This window comes from Xiphophorus maculatus, chromosome 11 (assembly GCF_002775205.1).
Source record: "Xiphophorus maculatus strain JP 163 A chromosome 11, X_maculatus-5.0-male, whole genome shotgun sequence".
Lineage (NCBI taxonomy): Eukaryota > Metazoa > Chordata > Actinopteri > Cyprinodontiformes > Poeciliidae > Xiphophorus > Xiphophorus maculatus.
The window spans coordinates 19231488-19252670 of NC_036453.1; the positions used below are offsets into that span (position 1 = coordinate 19231488).

The 21183-nt window shown below is 38.9% G+C and overlaps 2 protein-coding genes across 5 annotated transcripts in view; both read left to right on the plus strand.

Annotated features, from left to right (window-relative positions):
* LOC102232201 (disks large homolog 4-like) overlaps positions 1-4857 on the plus strand; it is an 84514-nt gene extending 79657 nt beyond the window's left edge. For all 4 annotated transcript variants that reach the window (XM_023342450.1, XM_023342449.1, XM_023342448.1 and 1 more), the window contains 3 exons: positions 1086-1198; positions 1286-1377; positions 2037-4857. In XM_023342450.1, coding sequence (XP_023198218.1) covers positions 1086-1198; positions 1286-1377; positions 2037-2143 — 312 coding nt within the window. In that variant the 3' untranslated portion in view covers positions 2144-4857. The remainder of the gene's footprint in view (positions 1-1085; positions 1199-1285; positions 1378-2036) is intronic.
* Positions 4858-17837: 12980 nt separating this feature from the next.
* Positions 17838-21183, plus strand: part of ephb4 (EPH receptor B4) — a 50509-nt gene continuing 47163 nt past the window's right edge. Inside the window, exon 1 of the mRNA XM_005802955.2 lies at positions 17838-18732. Coding sequence (XP_005803012.1) covers positions 18639-18732 — 94 coding nt within the window. The 5' untranslated portion in view covers positions 17838-18638. The remainder of the gene's footprint in view (positions 18733-21183) is intronic.

A 21183-nucleotide genomic window follows, 5' to 3' on the forward strand; every position in this document is an offset into this window, starting at 1 on the left:
ATATATATATATATATATATACATAAGAGTGATGCAAGTCATTCAATATGACTGAATATAAATAAATAAATAAATAAATAAATAAATAAATAAATAAAAAACATGTACATGCAAATATCATTTTCTAACACCCTTGTCCCTAGTGGGGTCGGGAGGGGTGCTGGTCAAGAGGCGGGGTCACCCTGGACAGGTCGCCAGTCTGTCGCAGGGCAACACAGAGACAGATAGGACACACAACCATGCACACACACACTCACACCTAGGGAGAATTTAGAGAGACCAATTAACCTAACAGTCATGTATTTGGACTGTGGGAGGAAGCCGGAGTACCCGGAGAGAACCCACGCATGCACAGGGAGAACATGCAAACTCCAAGCAGAAAGACCCCGGGCTGGGAATCGAACCCAGGACCTTCTTGCTGCAAGGCAACAGTGCTACCAACTGCACCACTGTGCAGCCCTACATACCAATATGTTAATCTCAAAATAATCTATAAATGAGTGCAGAGAAAATAATACAATGACAATAATAATAACTATTATTATTATTATATTATAATAATATATTATGCAATAATATATAATATGAGCAGCTTGTCACTGCCTTCACAAGCTGCTCATACCAGCTTTTCTTGTTTGTGATGCAAAATTTGGACCCAGGTCCCAGATAAATAAATAAATAATGCAGTAATTCATGCACATAAATCAAATCCAATCCAATCCAATCCATAAATCTATCTGCAAATGCACTTGAAAATCAATGTATACAGGCACTGCAACTGTCTTGCAAGGAACGGTCTATAAAATATGCAAAACCCCAAAACTCTCCTTTTAAAAACCACATGTTTCTCTCCTCTGTACATCCGTGAATTGAGTTAAGTTGTTCTATCAAATATGCAATGCGCTGTGTTTGGAACATGGCATCCTTACTGCACAAGAAAAATACGTAACTAATTACACTCGGCCTCCAGTGTCTTATCGTCCAGCCAGTTAGCAGCTTAATCAAAACTAAACTTGCTGTTTTCTTTTCATAACCCAAAACAATTCATGTCAATGTTTGTTTGTTTTTTCTTTTTGCCCGAGCAGCAGGGAAAACACTGCATCCTGGATGTTTCAGCTAACGCTGTGCGTAGACTACAAGCTGCTCAACTTCATCCCATTGCAATCTTTGTCCGGCCCAAGTCACTGGAGAATGTTTTGTACGTATTTTAAGAGAGATTCCTTTAGCAATTATTGTTGCAACAGAAAACGGTGTGTGATAAAGTTTCTGAATATATCATCACCAGAGAAATCAACACTCGACTGACAGAGGAGCAGGCCAGGAAAGCAATGGACCGAGCCCTCAAACTAGAACAGGACTTCATCGAGTGCTTCTCAGGTAAAAGGAGACACATGTTGGATAAAAATACCTTTTGTCTCAGTTTATTAACCTAAGTTCCTCCATGTTCTCCCCGTGCTCCCGGGTGTTCTCGCCAAGTGCTCCAGCTTTTTCCCACAATCCAAAGATACAATTTTTATTTTAATTGGTTCTCTAAATTGCCCTTAGGTGTTTGTCCTAGGATAAAATGGTGATCTATCCTCACCTAATAAATGGATGGATGGATGGATGGGCTAATAAAACATTCTCTTATCCATTTTTAATCAGTTTTTCCTAATTTTTTCCTCACAGTTTAAATGCCAACACATTGCAATGGCCACTTACTCTCCCTTCACAATGACAAGCTGCTTCTGTTTAACTGAGTGAGTTAAATGCTTTGAGCCCTCCTGGTGCCTTTCGGGAGGCCTCAGAGCGTTTTAACATTTCACAGACACATTTAGGGCAAATCTCCCCAGTAGTCGGGGCGCGGATGCCAGGTTTCTTCTCAAATCTGGTCCCGACCACGATTTACAACCAATCACAAAGAGTGAGAATCATTTTCCGGATGTGTGTTTTAGGTAAAATACGATGCGTTCCATAGCGTCTTGTGTGTTAAATCTCTTCATGTATATATTTTTTTTCCAACATTTTCTTACCTCCTCTTTGCTTTCCGGTGGCAGCCGTCGTGGAAGGGGAGAGCTTTGAAGAGGTTTATCACAAAGTAAAGACAGTGATCGAGGAGCAATCAGGGCCTTACATCTGGATCCCCACTCGGGAGAGGCTGTGATGCTGCAACCGACCTGAACTGCCCTCGCCTCCCGACCCTCACAGCCACAGACCGCCGCCGCCGCCATTCACCCTTCACAGCCGAGCCAGCCTCGCCTGCCTTCCCGTCCGTCCTCCAGCGAAGTCCGTGCTTAGGCGATCGCCGCTTAACGACACAGAGAGACTAATGCCTGCGAAGAGCGGGAAAGCACGGGAATCGACACCGCGAGGCAAGTAAGGATACCAAAAAGGAGACTTTTTCTAAGAAAAAAAAAAACAACAACAACAAGGTGAACAAGCTGATGTGTAGTTCAACTGAAAGAGATCGGGAGAAAAGATTTTAGTATAATTTTACTTTACCATTTAGGATCAGTTGGTATTTAGTATTAAAATGAACGCTGGATTTAAACAATGGATTTAAATTGGCCAAAATTAACTTGCGTTCAACAAAGATCCGGTTTAATGTTTCGGCCATTGAAAATCCACACACAGACGGCCACTGTAGGCAGACTTTAACTGCATTTTGACCCTGTATGTGAGCTGCGGTCCAGGTTCTGTGGATCTCAAAAGCGTATAGATGTGTCTGAGTAGACTTTGGAATAAAGCAGAGGGTAGACCTCACTTCTATGTGACGGTGATTCCTGGGATGGAGATGCTAACAAAAGAGCCTTTTAGCATCTCTGTTTTTTTAAACAACCTCCTAGTATCTTTGGAGAGTACTTCAGATCCTAGCGAGGCCCGCTCCCTTGACCAGGAGTCTTTTCTCAGCACTTTTTGTCAGCCTCTTCCTGGTTCTTGGTGCACACTTGAAACAACATCTCTGTAACCAAGGCAAACATTTCTTCTGTTGCCCATTTTAAATATTGTGAGGCAGATTTTAGAGGCGTTGCAGTTAATTTTGATTAAAAGCTCATTAAGCTGAAGCATGCATCTTCACTGATGGAGTTATCAGAGGAAAGAAAAAAATCTCAGAAAATAATAGGAAAAACAAAGAACGGCTAAAAGGTGCAGTGTCTTGCAAAAATATTTGAACTTTCTCACGTTTTCTCATGTTCAAACCACATGAACAACCTTGTATGATTTGTGATAGGTGAACAGAATATTGTCCATAATTGTTAAGTGGACGGATAAGGATTTATGCTTTCCAAAGTTATTTTACACATATAAATTTGAAAAATCTCATTGTGCATTTGCATTCAACCCCCATGAGTCAATTCTTGGTAGAAACTCTTTAAAAATACAAAAGCTAAAATGACTTTATCTAGTCTGGAAGAGTCCAAAGCGCTTTACGCATCTATTCACACAGTGATGGGGGGGAAAGCGACTACATTTTACTCTGTTTTGCTCATTCAAACTGGACGGACACTGTGTGTCACGATCATCTTTGAAGCTTTGCCAGAGATTTCTTATTGGGTTTAGTTCTCGCCTTTGACTGGGACATTCAGGCACATTATTATTCTTTGATCGCAATCGTTCCATTGCAGCTCCGGCTATATGTTTAAAGTCTTTTCTCGGAGATGAATCTCTCCCCCCAGTGGATTGTTCCCAGGATAATCCTGCGCTTATCTCCATTTATCCATCAGATTTGGCCAGCTTTTGTGTCCTTTGCTGAAGAAAAACATCCCCACAATATGATGCTGCCGCCACTCTGACTATGTGTGGACGGTGTTCTCAGTCTGATGTGTAGCTTCAGAAAGTTATTTCAGCTTTTCTATCTAAGAATTCTTATCACTTCTTAATAGGGGTCTAAATTTAAATATGCACCGCTGTTTTCAGATTTTTATTAATTGAATATTTTTGAAATAATATATCCCTTTCTTCCCACTTCACAAATATGCCCCACTTTCCGCTGGTAATACTCCAACATTTGAAGTTTTGAGGTTGTTGCATGACAAAACGTGGTAAAGCTCGAGATAAATAGATCCTTTTGCAAGACACTGTATGTTCTTCTTCTCTGCCTCTTTTTTGCAAAGGAGGGTTTTAGCATGTCATATAAAAGAAGAGGAGTAAAGAGACGAGAGGCTGGCCTTGAGCGGAAACTGATAATCCGACACGGTTTGGCTTCTTATGCACACACGCCCCCGCACGCAAAACACACGTACAACCTCGCATCCCATCCAGCGACCCTCACACACACACACGCGGAGTTGGACCCTCAGCTGTGAACCTGGCGCACCCCTCTGCAGCTGTTCTGACCTGCTAGTCAGAATCCAGGATGAATGTTATCTCTCCAGGCACAAACAGCAGAGTTCTCGGCTTCACCTTGCTGGTCACTCTTCCAGTAGATCCCCTTTCAACGCGCAGACATGCGCACTGTTTCCAGTGGCCGCGGTATAAGCCATTGCGTGTGTGTCTGCATCCGTAAGCATCTCTGCACGGCTGTGCGTGTGTGGAAACTCCTCTGTGTGTGTGTGAGGAGGAATAGGTCTTCTTTTATTCTCTCTTTTCCACTTTTCTCTGCTTCTTTCTCCCTCTCGAGTCCACACAAATTAACTATAAGTCATGTTTAAAGACTATAAAAAAAAGAAATGGCCTCTATATATAAATATATATATAAATATATATCTTTTTTATGACAATTTCTAACAGGACTAAGTCTGTAAAGAATAATCAACATTTCCAAATAATATCTCATTGATTTCTTTGGGTAAAACAGTATTTTGGTTGTTGGGTTTACCCCCATATTCTCATTTTATTGTTGTTAAGCAAAAAGCTACACAGATAGAAAAAAAAAAATGAACCATTTAAAGCTGATGTAAAGCAAACCTGACATAAATATGAAAGGGTAATATTTGGGGGGAGGGAAAGTAAAAAAACAAACAAAAAAGAACTAATTGAAAAACATGTGCAATGCAGCTGTGTGTCTCTGTGTGACTGAATGTGTGTATTTGTTGCAGGAAAGCATCCATTATGTATAAAATATAGATAATGCTATAAGGAATCCAGCCTATGGTGGTCATGATGTATAATACATAAATGAGTGGCGTGAGCTTGTGGGTGCGTGCGTGAGAGGGTGAGACACACACGTGAAGATGTAGTGCAATACTGCTATGATGTTATGCAATGAAGACGGTTTTATGTGTAAGATTAACAAGAGTATCTATGAAGTTTGCACTGATGGCTATTAAACGTTGGAAATGTCAGCAGGACAGAAACAGCGACTGAAGGAGAAACGAGACGAGACGGAGAGTTTTAAGAGCATGTGTTTGTATTATATGTTCTGAATTATAAGAGTGAATATGGAAGTATTGATGGAAATAACCATTCATATTTATTGTTTTTGTTTACCTGCTTCTCTCAGCACAAAGTGGATCTGCTTTTTAATGAATGGCAGTTTTGGGGGGTTTTGGTTTACAGGTGCATGTAAATAAATCTGGAAAAAACAAAAGGATTATAATCAAAAGTCACTTTACTTCTGTAACCAACATAGGAAATTCATATGTGGGTTCGCTGCACACAGTGATATGTTTCAAACTTTTATTTCTATTAGTCTTATGATTATGGCTTGCAAAAGATTTGACTGTTACAAACCAATTAATTTATTAATCAATGGAGAAGAAGAAGAAAAAGCTGCTTGTTCACAGAGTACAGGCAAAATAATGGAAAGTTTGGTGGAAGAAACACATGATGACAGTGAACAGAGTCAGTTTTTACAGTGCCACCACACAGTGACCAGTCCAGCAGACGAGCTGCAGATGCTACATTCCTTGTGCTAAGCCTCTCCTGCACTGGAAACAATGTCAGTGTCTGAATATTTGCTTTTGATGCAGATTTTTTATTTTTTTTGCCCAGTCTGTTAAAAGTACCGGTATATAAAAAATCAGGTTTATAAATTCAAATCCTGTAGACAATCTGTGAGCTTCCATGCAGCAGCGTATTGATACGATGCAGTTTCATGCAAAAGAAGCCCGAATCAAGTATTCAGTTCATGTACTGTACAATAGGCCTGTCAACGATGACAAATTATGCTGGACAATAAATTGTTCCAGAAGTCATTGCAATAAATGATAATATTGTTGTTTTGAGACAGTTTTTAAGTAATATAATAGCAAAATGATAATGCAGGAACACATTCTCAAAGATCATTAAACTTTAAATTCTACTGGACATTTAACACTGGAACTGGAAGGCATGCTAAATATCCAAAATAAATAAATAAAACAACAAATAAAATGAATTTTGAAGTCTTTGTAAACAAAATTGCCCTAGTTGAGACCAAAGCACCAAACTGAAGACTTTTATCATCCAGTGTTTCATGTGACTAATTGATTTATTGATTATTGTGACAGGCCTATACAGTACATGGAGTTACTTTTCAATATGTTATCATTCCTGGACATAAAATGTTCTTTTATTAGTTTTATGTAATAGCTTAACTATAACTCTGGGAAATTGGATTTTACATATTTGTTAGCTGTAAGCCATAGTCATCAGAATTAATGAAAAAAAAAGAGAAAAAAATCAATGTGTTCAGAAGCCACCTATTTAATGAGGTTCACTTTTTTAAATTGAATTTCTGAAAAGAAAAAAAACACAACTTTTCGATGATATTCTGGTTTATTAAGATGCATCTGTTTTATTTATTAAGAACTGTCACTAAAGCTCCATATCAAGTCTGTATATTTTTGTATCTTTCTTTCTTTCTTTTTCCAGCCTCCCCTGCCCCACGTTGAGAAAGCTCTTGGGTCTTGGATGCAAAACGCTGTAAATACAAATAATGTTAGGTTTTTTTCGCGTGGCTCTCGGCGATCACTATCCTAAACGAGACCAAGTACGAGAACCCTCCATGGGAGCCACGGGCCCAGTTTAACTGCATTTACACACTCTGGGTGGGAAAAAATACACATATTTACACACACACACACACGCCCACACACACACACACACACACAATCTCAGCATGTCTACACATGCATTTACATTTACTACACTGACAGAAGTGACGACTCACACTCATTGATTGAATAACATGTTTTCAGTTTCTTTCTTTGAGGGTTTTAATGTAATCTTAATATCTCTCTCTCTCTCAGCCATCCGTATCATAGTGTGATATTCCTTATAAAGTATATGAATTTTTACAGAAAAGACTGATTACAAAGTTACAACTGATGCAGAAGAATATATTCAATAATGACATTATGAAGCAAAATAAAATGTTCCAGTTCAGTGAAGCGCTTGTTGTAAATTAGCTATAAAATAATAAAAATGGATTTAAAAATGCTTTCTGAACACTTGGACTCGGATGCCTTCTTGTTTTTCTGGTTTGTTTAAATGGTCCCTTGGAGTTCCACAGGTGGAGATTAGCAGGATAACCAGAGGGGGGCGCTCATCCTCTACGTTTAGCCTCTTATACAAGCACCCCTCGCTGCATCTGCACAGACTTGCTTTGTGTTTTTTTTTTTTTTTTTTTTTGCTTTTCTTGGATGACGGCTTCCCTACCACCCCAACCTCTTTCCCCTCATTGGGGACAAAAACATGTTTTTTTTTCTCTGGGAAGCATATATTCATGAACATCCCTCGATCTGATCACATGTTCTGCTGTAGGGCATCAGTGTCTGGATATTTGAGAACGTTCAGACACTCAAGATTGTGCATGCATGATCCTGCAGCCAAAATCAATCATTCAGCTGAAAAAGAAGAGAGGAGAAGAACCAACTCTTTGTTACCGACTCATAATGCCACTGAACTTTTCTTAGTTTCTAAGAAAGACTTTGAAGCACTTAGCAGATAATACTTACTTAGTTTTAAATAATTCACGTTGCTTCCATCGTCAGTCAGTTTCACTCAAAGGTCAACAGTCATTCAGGTTTTTTAATGAGGCATTTAGACAAATGTTTTTTCACCGGGAAGTGATGACGACACCGAAAACTTTGCAGAGATTTTTAAGATAAGAATCGGTTGCACAATTCAGAATTTAATATGTTCCCTGATCTCTGGATAAAAATCCTTTAGCTTGTTGAAGAATCATATTTCTGGAGCCGTTAACAAGCTTCTGGCGAAATCCTGGCTGTGACCGCGCTGCAGAATTGGCAGACTTGATTTAAATTGGTTGGTTGGTTGGCTGGCACAGATGATCTTGAGCAAACTCCCTACATTTTTTAATTAGGTTTAGGTCAGAGCCATTCAGGAAACTTAATTTTATTCAGGCTTATCCTTTCCAAGCCCAGTTTTGACGTGAGTCAGTGTGTTTATGCGCTGGAAGATTTCGCAACTTCTGACAACAATAAGCAGAATGTCTGGATGAGTCGAGGTAAGAAAAGAAGAGGAGCAACTTTGAAGCACGGTGGTGGAAGCATGTTGCTTTTAACTTTATGTCGTTTCTCTGATTTTCTCAATTAAACTTTACAATTTCTGACCAGACAAGTTAACAAATGCTTCAAGAAGCACAAGGGCTAATCTCCTAATGGATGTTTTTCAGAAGGTCAAAAGAGGCCTTTTGAGCCTGTAGAGATTCAAGAAATTAAATTCAAATTCAAACTTGTGCGCCAATCTTTCCCAAAACTAGTTCGACAGTCTGACAAGGGCTGATGACGAGGGCATGTAAACATCCGACTAGAGCTGCTGGTTCAGAGTTGAAATAACATTTTTATGGATGTAAACAATCAATATGTGCAAATTCTGTGTGGAGACAGAGCTGCTTCACTCATCCATCTCTGTGAGTTTTCTCCCTGCTGCATTATAGCATCCGACAGTGACATAGAGAGTGAGAGAGGAAGAGTGGGAAACATCCATCACGGGCCATAAACGGGATCTGAAGCTTCAAACTAGTAAAGCTCTCCCGCTATTGGGTTCCTCCCACCCACATGATTTTGTTATCCCCCAATCAGTCATTATGTCTCCGTCCGTGTACCAGGTCTACCCACAGGCTGGCAGAGGAATGTGCAGTTGGACTCTTGAGGAAGACAGATGCTTCACAGATGGATTATTGGAAAAATGGCCAAAGCAATATCCTTGCTTCAAAATTAGAATGAGAAAATTCCTCTTTAATTATTAAATGGTGTGTGATTTAAAAACCTTGAAACGTTTTTTACTGCACACATGCTCAAACACTCGGGGGTTTTGTTTCAGTGCCACTTCGTGCTAAAGAGGAATTATCAGTAAACACTCATGAAATAATTCAATTATGCATGTGATTAGCTTCAGATTTCACTTCAAGAGAGAAGGAATAAGGTGACAGAGTGAGATTAATTGTCAAACAGCTGAGTCTTACAAGTCTAGATGGCATCCAAGTGGTTTTCTTTTTGAACTGCAGCTGATTCTGTACACAATCACAGCCTTTTTTCAGAATATCATTTCCCCAACATTAGCCTCAAGGTATGTGGCAAAAGAATTCATGTTACTTAAAGCTTTCGCATTTTGCAAGAAGTCTTTTTATTCAAATTTAAAAAAAAAAATGTCAACATAAAGTAGTGCATAAAAGTAAAGCAGAAAAATAAAAAACTACGTGGTTTTCTAAAAAAAAAAAAAATCAGCCTGTGGTTGTATTTAGTAGTCAATATTTTAAATCTCTTCTTTTCCTGCCGTTCTGTCTACAGACTAACACTTTCGTCTATTTTGCTTTGCAAAACAGCTCAATGTCACTCATGTTACATATAAAACTCGTGCAAATTACCATGTTTAAGCTTTACCACACATTTCTGAGTTGATTTTGATCTGGACTTTGACTAGACCTTTCTAAAACATGCATATTTTCCCCTCCTGCTGTATGTTTTGTGTCACTGTCCTGCTTTAAGGTTTTGCAGCGATTATAAGGATTTTTCCAGGATCACCTTGTATTTGTCCATTTTTCGTTAAACTAGTTTCTCTGTCTCTGCTAGACAAAAAACTCCCCACAGCATGATGCTGACTCCACCATACTTCACCATATGGATGGTGTGTTCAGGCTGATGAGCAGCATTCAAAACTCTAAAGGTTTTGATCTTCTTTTTTTCTGATACATGACTAATAACAACTTTCTTCAACAATAGTTTTATTTCCATCAGTCTATGTATTAAATGTGAATTTGTGGTGTGCATGACAAATAGTTGTAATGCCGTAGGATTCTGCCACCTGAGCTGTGGATCGCTGCAGCTCTTCAAGAGTTACCAACGTCCTGGCATGTTTCCAATTGTGTAATCCTCTTTGAATTTAGAAGATGATGAAACAGTGATCAGACAGGTGTTGAGAGCTTTGGATGTTGTTTTCTAACTTAAACCTGCTTTAAACTTCTCCACAGCTTTGTTTCTGACTTGTCTGCTGTTGTTCTTTGTCGTAATGAGGCTGTTTGTTCACTGACGTTCTCCAACAAACATTTGAAGCCTTCACCAAACAATCGAATTTATACTAAGACTAAATTATGCACAGATGGACTGTATTTACTGTACTTAGACAGTACTTGCACTGGATTTTATTTAGGAGTATTGGGAAGAGGGAAAAGAATAGAATAGTTTTCAAAAAGAAAATGGAAAACAATGTACCCTTTTCATTTCTCTTCATATTTATCCGGCTTCTTTGTGTTGGTCTACCTCATTAAATCCCTGTGAAATACCCTGAGGTTTCTGCTTGTAACATGACAAAAATTCCTTGTTCAGAAGGCTGATGCTGCAGTAAAGCATCTTTTTGTTTGCTGCCGTGGTCCAGGCTGCGGTGACAGAGGTGGATTCGGATGAAAGAACAGCAGGCATGCATGTCATGTGAAAACTGCAGAGAAGACTCAGTCGAGACTCATTTCAAAGTAACCTCAACATTTCTGAACTTCTGTGTGCCTCCGTGTGGGGAAAACCAGCGAGGCATCTCGGCAAAGCATAAGCACTCAGAAACCTCAAAGCCAGCATTATCAGCAGACTGAGAGCTGAGGTATTTTTTTCCAACCTTTAGTTTAGCTCTGAATTCAGTGAGAAATCTCTCATGGTCTTATGAATTTATGGTTGTGGTATTTATTAGGAGGGCAGAGCAAAAGGTTTTATCAATATTTTTTTTAGAATTAATAAACCTTTTCATTGCATACGCTTTTGCATGTGTTGTCTGTGAGAGATTTCATTCTTCCTGAAACCAGATGATTCCCCAGCAGGCATTTTTCTACCCAGGAGCTTCAGAAACCTCACAGAATTTATTTTGTTAGCCACAGACTAATTCCTCCAAGACACTTCCCTCACGCTACCAAGTACACTGACAATAAACAGAGTGCTGTCAACTTCATTTGTTACCTTTAATTACAACATGACAGCTGTGAGCCCGAAGAGCAGGATCAAACACAGATCCTAACCACCTTCATCTTTTCTACTTTGCCTCACCCAGCAGTGGTTTTGTCTCTCTTATTATTCTTCCTCTTGTTTTGCTCTATCAGGTTTTCATCAAACTGTTCTACAAGATAACTTCTGCTCTGTTGTGTTGTGCAAGTAAGGCGTCACTTTGGCTGCATTCCTGCTCTTTCTCCATGTCGCTGGTGCCTGCGTGAAGATTGGTCCTCAGATTGGCGCTCGGCGGGGTGTGGCGCAGGATTCTGCCGTGGAGATGTCACTTTGCACGGCTTTTGAAAATCGTCGCCTTCTTAAATTCTTACGACCAGATAACACGCACTCCTGTGGTTAAATCTAATGGGTTTCTCTACTTTCCTTAAGCTTAAAGCTTTGTTGAAACGCAACGTTGTGGAGGGTGTCGCACTGCAAAAGATATGGCACTTTGTTAGATGAAGTAAAAGAGATCGTGTTTCACGTCTGATGAAACAAAACTGTGACCATTTCACAGCTGTCAAGACGGCTTCAAAGGAGCGTTACCTCACTCCTTCCTTCAGGTGTGTTTCGTTTTAATCAAAAATCACAATTGCAGTTGTAATTGTAAATGTAAATGTAATCCAGCCGGCGCAGTGGGATTCACACGACACAGAGAATCTCTGCAATGCTGAACCTCAAGGTGTCACAAGCTGCATTTGCAAAATGAGAGCTTAACCAGTGAGTGCTTGCAATGTCATCCGGAGAAAATGCATGTAATAATTTTCTGAAGGTGATGGAATAATAATCCCGGAATTGGTAGTGATGACCTTCAGGAATATGCAGTCTCTGGAGTTTGAAATGTTACTTTTGTCCTCGTGGAAATAGCACACAAAAGCCCAAAAGCAAACAGAAGAACTGGTGCTGCTGCATGAGAGATCACTGGAGATTCTGGAGATGTGTGTTTGAACTGGCTGCTGCCGGCTTGAAAAATAGCATCCTCTCCTCATTACCTGCCATACACCATTATCTCCCTTTGAATATGAATTAAGGTTGTTAAAGATCTAAACCTGGTGGCCTAATTTATTGTTCTGGTACAGGCAGAGAGCCACCTCTCTGTGCAACATAATCAAACCCTAATGGGCCAGGTAGGACGGGGTGGGGCATTGATTACTGGGTGATTTGTGATGCACCAGCATCAAATAGTTCTCTAAGAAAACACAAACCAAACAAGCTAACAGTTTGCCCAGTGAAAATTAAAGAGTTTCATTTTAAGTTGGTTTCTTCCTCATTATAAGTGATAGACTCCATATCTTTTCTGAAGAAAGACTTTAAACAATTGGCAAACATGTAAATCGTTTTGCTAATGTACACTTCGAAAACCAGCAGATTGAAAACAATCCCGTTTGGTTTATTTTTTTGCTAAAGTAGTCCTGTAGTGAACCTCGAGGTTTTCAGCAACAAAAAAATGGCTACAGTGACAAATGACCACTGCTAAATCTACCCAAGAAAGGACTGATAATAACCTGGATTAGCCAACATCTAATATGTGGTCTGCAATAAATGAAATTTACAAAGCTATCCATCCATTTTCTGTTGCCTCTCTACCAGTTTGCAGATAACAGAGGAACTGGGGACTCCTCTCTCAGTAATTAATGTGATTGAGATAGGAAATGCAGTCTAAACCCTGGAAAGGTCAGGGTACAGCCTGCACCCCACCTTACTCGCTGTTTCCTATGCTACATTTTTTGTGCTTGCTTAATTCTTAATGTTTCCACCACTGCAAGCTCTGGCTTTTGTCTTAGAAAAAAAATGGTTCTTTCTTCAAAGCAAGTTGGATCAGAACCTGAAGAAGCACTATTATCAGAAGGTCATAGCGTCAAAAAAAATATATCAATGGATTTATTTTGAAAATTTAAGACAAGGACATTTTTAACACAATGTGCTTCAACATTAATAAAAACATGAGCTTGGTATTTCTGATCTTCCTGCTGTTTATTTTGATATCACCTGGCACTGAGTTAATGTAGGCCCAAAGGACACCCAGAGTCGTACTTGAAGATATTATTTTCTGCTTGTTAGAAAAGCCTTTAGCGGCTGGATTAGGCAGGAAGATAAGAGGAAGGCTTGAGAAAGATAAGGTGCGGGCAAACTGAGTGTTTATTCAGCGACGCTGGACAGGTGCACAAACAGGCCATAAAATCATATTCTGTAGGTCACATGAGGTCTCTGCAGCAGCTCACAAGGCTTTTAACCGGCAGCCTCTTAAAACCAACCTGACCCCCAGATTAACAGACCCACCATGAAACAGGCTTTTAAAAAAAAATGCATTTATGCACTGACAAACATTTACAAAATTACTAAAACACCCCAATAAGAGTTATTGCCCAATGCTAGAAACAATCTAAAAGCATGTTTCAATTTAAAAAGCGCTCAGTAAACTTTCCATCTTTGAAGTCAATAAGAGGGTCTTCTGGAACCTCTAAAATTTGCTCAGGCTTTGGGGAATCATTTAGCTGGAACACGCTGACATGGACGAGTCAAAGGTACTGTAAGTCATCTGCACAGCAAATGTTTCAACCCATTTAAAATTAATAATTAAAGCTTGTTATTCATGTAACTGCTTGTTTTCATAGGTGCCAGCTGAGAAGTAGCCATAACCTACTTCAACTTGTTTCTTATCATACAATTTTAAATATTGAAACAAATTCAATATTTCAAAAGTGTTTCAGTATAAGTAATTAAAACCATAAACAGTGTGAACGTAGCCATTTTCTGACTGTTAATCATGAATATGGTTGTAAAATTTGGGTTCTTGAGTTGATTGGGATTGGGAAGGACTCACAAGGTTTTGATTGTTTGACATAGTAGGAGGATTAAACTGTCACTGACTGGGATGTTTCTATTGATGCAATGATGTGACTCAAAGTTGGCTCCACGTCTATGTTTTACTAATTCGTCGAAAGAGTCACATAAGACCCGACTCAACACTGGCTAAGCACTGGTACTGATTGGTGGAAACACACACACATTGATCTAACTATATTTCATACCTAATCGCAATTAAGATGGGCCAGTAAAGCTCAAATGTTTGGTGTTGGATTATGAGGACTGCTCTCTGGAGAGGGCAGCACATGTCTGCGAAGAGAGACCAGTCAATCTTTGGTTGAAACCAGCTCATTTCAGAAGATGTTGCTAATGAACAACAGTAAGAAGGTCGTGGAGGAAAGTGGACCATGAGCAATCAGTGGTTGACTGCTTGTGCCGACTTCAGTTCCCTCTGAAGTTAAAAACGTGGTTTTGAGAATAACATCAACCCCAACTTAAGTGTGTCCCAGTTCAAAAAGCCCATGGGAACTGCTTCCTGTTCTGGTCAGTGGCGAAGCAAAAGCTGCTACTTTCAAACACTGCAGCAATATTGTCCATGGAGGAGGTTATGTTTGTATTACAAAACATCAGCAACATTTTTCTTCAACTATCCTAGGGTTGTTATTAAGGCAGCCATTTTGGATTTTGACTTCATTGTTGGTGAGAAAGTTTAAGTTTACTTTACTTTCACTTTACTTTGTTTTCCAATTTAGAGTTTTTCCAATTTCAACCTTAAAAATGCCAACTTGTAAATAAAACTAGAGTGGATATTTAAAACATGCTCAACTAATCCGGCTGTGTCACTGGAAAGGAATGTTTTCATCAAGCACCATCAACTGAATGAAGTCATCAGTTGAACTTGAATTTCTTCTCTTGTAAAAAGTCATAAAAGATGATGGTAAAAATGTGCACTAGGAGGGCAAATGGGGTTAAAGGTTTCAGAACATGGTGTTGTATTGTTGTATCATTGCAAACTGTTCCCTTTGGGAATAAAACAAGTTTAAAATTGAATAGCCTGATAGCCTCAGCGTATCCCCAACACTACAAATAGATACCACAGTGTGCACAATCCAATGGAAAAACATTTTTCATTCAATCTGAAATCCTGCAAGGTTTTTTTTCAAGCTTTAGATTTCCTAAGAACAGCCAAATATTTTAAAGGCATATCTCACTTTTATCTGCTTTGTAAATATTCTCTATTGAACTTCACGCGACAGAATCTCAGAGCTGAACGTTGGAAGTAAAATTTATTTCCTCATAAGCTGCAGGTAAACATTACAGAGTTCAATGACTGAAATAATCTTAGACTAATCTAATTTACAGCGCTCTGACTTTTTGTGTATTCATATCTATTTCATGTGGACAGAAAAAAGCAAAATCATAGAAATCTGTTGAAATTTACCTCGCATATGAGCAACGTAAGAAGTTCCATTCTTCTGACTCGTCTTCAGTCAGAATTAACCAGAGTTTGATGTTTTGTCATATTCTTTCTTTCCTGAATGTGCAAAACAAAGGAAATCAAGGCTGTCAGCTGCACTGATAACTGAACTAAAAAAAAATTAAAGTTAATACAGTTTAAATCAATAAACTCTACTCTGACACAGCAAAATAAACACAGCAAACCCTTCTTTTCTGTGAAAGGGGGGAGAGCTGCTGGTCTTGATTCGCCAAAATTAAACATTGGCTCGGCCTTGTTAGCCAACTTGAATTGCAAATGTCTTATTTACATTTTGTCATTTAGACTTAAAATTAGCATTTCCTCCTATTTATTCTGCCGTCTCGTTCCGATTTTCTTCAAAAAAGGGATTTCATTCAGCTCCCAAAGGGAAACAGTCATTAATTAAATAAGAGAAAATAAGCTGTGCTGCAAGTCTGATGCAATGAATCAGTAATGTCATGGCTGTCATTAAAATACACTGTGTTTAGAGACTGCTGCGAGAGAATATTCACTTTTTCCTGAAAGATGTGATGAACATGTGAACCTCTAAATGAACAGCAATGCACAACGATAAGATTATAAAATAAAATTGTGTTGGGATGTCTTTGAATTCAATATAAGTCATCAAAAATCTACAAAATCTGACTGAAGCATTAATCTGGTCCTTAAATTTCATGCTGCATAAACTTATATTACCAGTGTCTTTAAAGCCAGCAAGCCTTTCAGTGCTGTTTACTCTGTTCCCGTGAATTGCTCAATTTGGAAGTTATTGCCAAGTAATAACTTCTATGAGAGATATTCTTAAGTAATGTTTTATCATTGCAGTTTACTCAAACTGCATGCCTCTGCTTGCACTAGGACGTTAGGCGTTTTGAAGTCAAGTTATCTGGAAAAACTTAACGATACACCGGAAACTGTAATCTATCTCAAAATAAAAGCTCAGCATTTAATAACAAATAAAGGTATTAAAACTAAATTTGTTTTCGTTTTTTCCATCTCTACGAGGCAACTATTAAAGCAGTTTATTTCAAAAATGAAAAGACAACACAGCTTCCTAAATGATACAACAATGATACAATATGATGAATCAGTGCAAGGCATTCCCATAATCGAACAAATCTATTGATTTCTACACCGACCTCTTATATTAGATATACACTTTCAGATTTGTAAATTTATGAATCTACATCAGTTGTTCTCAAAGTTCAGGCTTCATGCTGGAAAATAAGGGCTTTGACATGATTTCTTTGAATCAAATCAAATTTTAAAATGGGGGGAAAAGGCTTTCCATAATTCTTGCAAAACCTTAAAACAGAGTACAGGGATGTGTGTGGTTGTGCATTGTTACTTTACTTAATTTTAAAGCATAATAAACTTTAGTAATATAACATTATCTTTCTAAGTCATAAGCTCAAATAATTTATACATATTTTATCAGTTGAGCTGTATTTATTTCCTGCCAAGATACAGTGTATCCTTTCTCATGTTCTTTTGGGCATGCATTTGTCATTTCACATTTATTACATTTTATACCATAATAATAAACTGGATTTTCATTGTCCAAAGGATATTGATAAAGTTGTGTCTTTTTTTAATTATCATTTTTATTCCAGTAAGTTATGTTTCACATAATAGAGGCCGTCAGTTACTTTGCATTCTACCTTGAAATGACCAAAAATGCAAATTTGCACTTGCTAAGAAGTGATTGTGTTTCCAGCGACTTCATTAGTGTAGACATGTACCTTATGGTCAAAATGCAGTGTTTATCATAAAGTAACTAAGAAGTAATTAATTCATTAATTGATTAATAAATGTATTTAGCTCAAAGTAACACGCCTGAAACAGAGCGATCAGCCAACATGCTGCTGTAGGACAGAAATTTTCAAATGCAGCGACCACAAAGGGAAGAATAAACTCAAACACAGTCATCCATTCTGCCTTCTGCAGTCATCCTTAGGTTTCTGTTTGCAATATTATTTCTAGAATACGTCCGGTTAGAGCTTAGATTACCCTGTTAAAACGTCAAATGTTAAAAATGCTAAATTCAGTGGGTATAGAATGAATAGTTCCGTCAGTCCCTGGGCCGTTTAACGTTTCCCATGTAGTTCCCCCGGTGTTGTGTTTTATTTTGAAGTAGCCGGACGGAAACGGAGCGTCACGTCGCGAGCTTGTGACTCTTGCTGTTATGGAAACCAGGGTGGGAGGGGCTAACTGATGCCAGTCGACTCGAGGTTTGATGCGGAGATGTCGTCCTCGGTGACCAGCTTAAAGCTCCCCGTCCTGCGAGCTACTTCAACATAAAACTTTTTGAATCTCGCTGCGGTGTAGCCTTTTTTGCCTTTTGACGAAACCAGACGTTTTCCATCGCGTCTTGTTTCATTTTCTCCTTAAAACTAGGCCAGGCTAAACCTGTCGCGCTGTATACCCCCCCCCACTTCTCTCCTTTAGATTTTTTCCCCCGTCTCTGCTGAAGACAACAATTCTGGTGTTTAAGGGAACATTAAGAAGAAAAACACTCACTTTTCTGGACTTTTTTCTTTCTTCCTTCTCCAGAAGATGCGGAATAACCTGTAAGGCGATTGAAACTAATCTCTGCAACTATCAGACCCTGCGTTGATGTCCCCTGGTTGCGGCGTCTGGCTGCCCGGTCATTGGGCTGAGGGGCAGATTTTTGTGGTGAAGTCGTGTGGAGCACAAAGAGCTTTTTAATGCCGAGCAGTCAAGTTTTTCACCGTGTGTTGACAGAGGCACTGAGGTAGGAGTAGAGTTACAACGCTGGGGTTTGCTCTGCAACACAAAGTTAGTCAACTTTTCAGTTACTAATAAAGGAACTACGTCCAGATTGTTTTTTTTTTACCAGCTTCCTTTGGTCCAGGGTTTATAAAAATCATCACCGTCTGATGATTTTTTTCAATCAGGAGTCCGATTTAAATGCAGACTGGTTTGCGATCACAGCCGATCTGCCAGTGCCGCTGGGATTTTAACCCACGTCCATTCATTTTTGACCACCCGGCTTCAACACTATGGAGGTGATACTAGGGAACATGCTGCTGCTGCTGCTGCTGCTGGGATGCATCTTATTCCTGGACTTGGCTCGTCTGGCTGATGCAGAAGAAGGTGAGTCTGTTTTTTTTTTTTTTTTTATCTGCAGATTATGCGTGATAAAATGATTATGCTGTGTGGAAAATCTTCAGTAAAAAAAATACCGCAATCTCGTAGTATCACCACCAGCACCTAAAAGCGATGCGAGCCATGTAATCAGCCGCTTAAGGCCCTCCCGACCAGCAGAGGGCGACGAGGAGCGCTGTGTATTTATATTTCTAGCAAAAAAGTTGGAACACTAAAAAAAACTCTAAAATAAAACCAAGTGTGTGCTTCTTTCCACTCTTCTTCTTAAAGTTAAACCGAATCAACAAAGTCTGAGTTGTGTTCATGTTTCTTGCCTATTTCATAAATTTTTTCCTGCTCCCCCCCCCCAATATACACAGTAAATAAGATTTCTTTGGCAATAAAGCAAATGAGTTAATCAAATTTGGTTGCATCAGTCATGCCAAAACTTCAAAAGTTAACAAAAAAAGATAGAAAACATGATATTCAGTGTATCTTTACACTGAATATTGCTTTAAAAAAAAAAGCAATCACAATAAAAAAAGAAAGCTCCTTTTGAGGGCTGCTAGCATAAACACATATCCAATAATTGGCTCAAAAGAGGCAGCTCCATTCTCTCTCATAGTAACATAACTTAGCATGTTAGCAAGTGTTTTTATTTTGGTTTATATTCTAAATTAGGACATCAAACCATTTATTTTCATCCACTGCATAGCAACAGGTTGGGAAGGGGAAACTCTGTGCTCTGTGCTGCAAACTCTCACACTTTTCCAACGGGGTCTTAGTAGAAAAGAAAGTGGTAGACAGGAAATCTTTGCGGTTTTGAAACAGTAAATTAAAGAAGAAAAAGAAAAACCTAAGTATACCTTGTTACATATAACCGGCCCGTTTAAAAGGCTGCCATTTTTATGCCGAAAGGTCCAGTAAAGAAAGAGCTGAGGCTACCATAGGATTTACGAGCATGTAGTGGTTACAACGCAAAAGTCATTTACCAAAATCTCAATGTAAAAGGACACAGGTGTGTCATAAATATCTGGCTATAAACTTCACAAGGTGGATTATATGTTTCATACCAGTTAGCGCTCAAGCCAGAAATGCTTAGTTTTTGTACCCCTTTTATATGTAACACAAAGGGCCTTTCTGAGTCCACTTAAACTGGATCCAATTCCACTTCCTGTGGGAATATTAGCCAGTCATACCCTAAAATCAATATTAAAACATTCAGGGGCAAATATTAGCCTGGTGAGATGTTTATTGGGCCAGTGCAGAGTGCTGCGGCAAGCAGTAAAACATCCAACCCTCTGTATCAAATGTGCAGTTTGCCTTGCAATTTATATTCATTTCTTGAAAGCTGCCTTGACATTAACAGAGAAATTGTCTCGGATCAGTTTCGTGAAGCATTTCTAATTACACTGGGGAAAATACAATTTTTGGTTGACTACGCAGGTGTAGTCACGTTAGTGGCAGTTGTCAGATAATTTGCCTAACACGAGAGTGGATAGATGAGTACAAGTGACAAACAGCAAGACTAGTGGGATCATGCTTGTGTGTAATGCTATCGTATGATCCCAAGAGTAAACAGCTTGGAATAGTCTCAGGAATCAATTTTTATCTCCTGTTTGGCTTTGCTTCGTTTTGTTAATAGCTTAGTTTCTCTACATCTGTGCATTGGAGTGAGTAGAAACCTGCCTGGAGTCTGTTAAGAATGCAGCAGGATCACCTGTCTGCAAAAACCTTTGATATGAAATGATCTTTTGGAAATAATAGGCCCGTGTTTACTGCAGATCAGATAACCACTGCTGGGTTTTTTTTTTTTTTTTTTTTTTGTAGCTGCAGTGTTTTTTTTGGTTTGTTTTTTCTTTTTTTTTTATAGAAAACCTACTGCTGTGTGAGCTGCTTATGGTCCTTCAGATGGGAATGCCAGTTTATAAATTTTTTTTGTTTTGTGTGTAGATTTTCATCCCCATATGCCAATGCTTAGGCTGTAGAAGAAGTAACATGATCAGCCTTAGTAGCTACCTATAGCATACATTTCTGTGGTGATTTCCCTCCTCAAGGAAGCTTTTTCATTTGCCAATAAAAAGAAACATTTTCCATGAAAACAATGTTCCCTTTAACAATGAATGTACAAAAAGTTACTGTAAACAGGAACACAGTGAACATGCATGACTTCACATCTTGCGTGGCAGGAACACAAATCTGTCAGCTGCGTCTGGTTAGGAGGATTCGGACCTTTCCTCTTCCACAGACTCGCATTTTGTTTTTTTCTGCTGCTGTGCGCTGTATAAACAGGCAGCACATGAGGCATTACCACTGGCTTCATTAAGTGTGTCTTTTAGGATGTGTGCATACACACCCACGAGAGAAGCGAGTTAAATTACGGAGGCTGAATTCTTGCGGGGAAGACTTGTTGACTTTGTAGTCCTAGAGAGAAGCTTGGGATTTTCCCAGACACTTAAT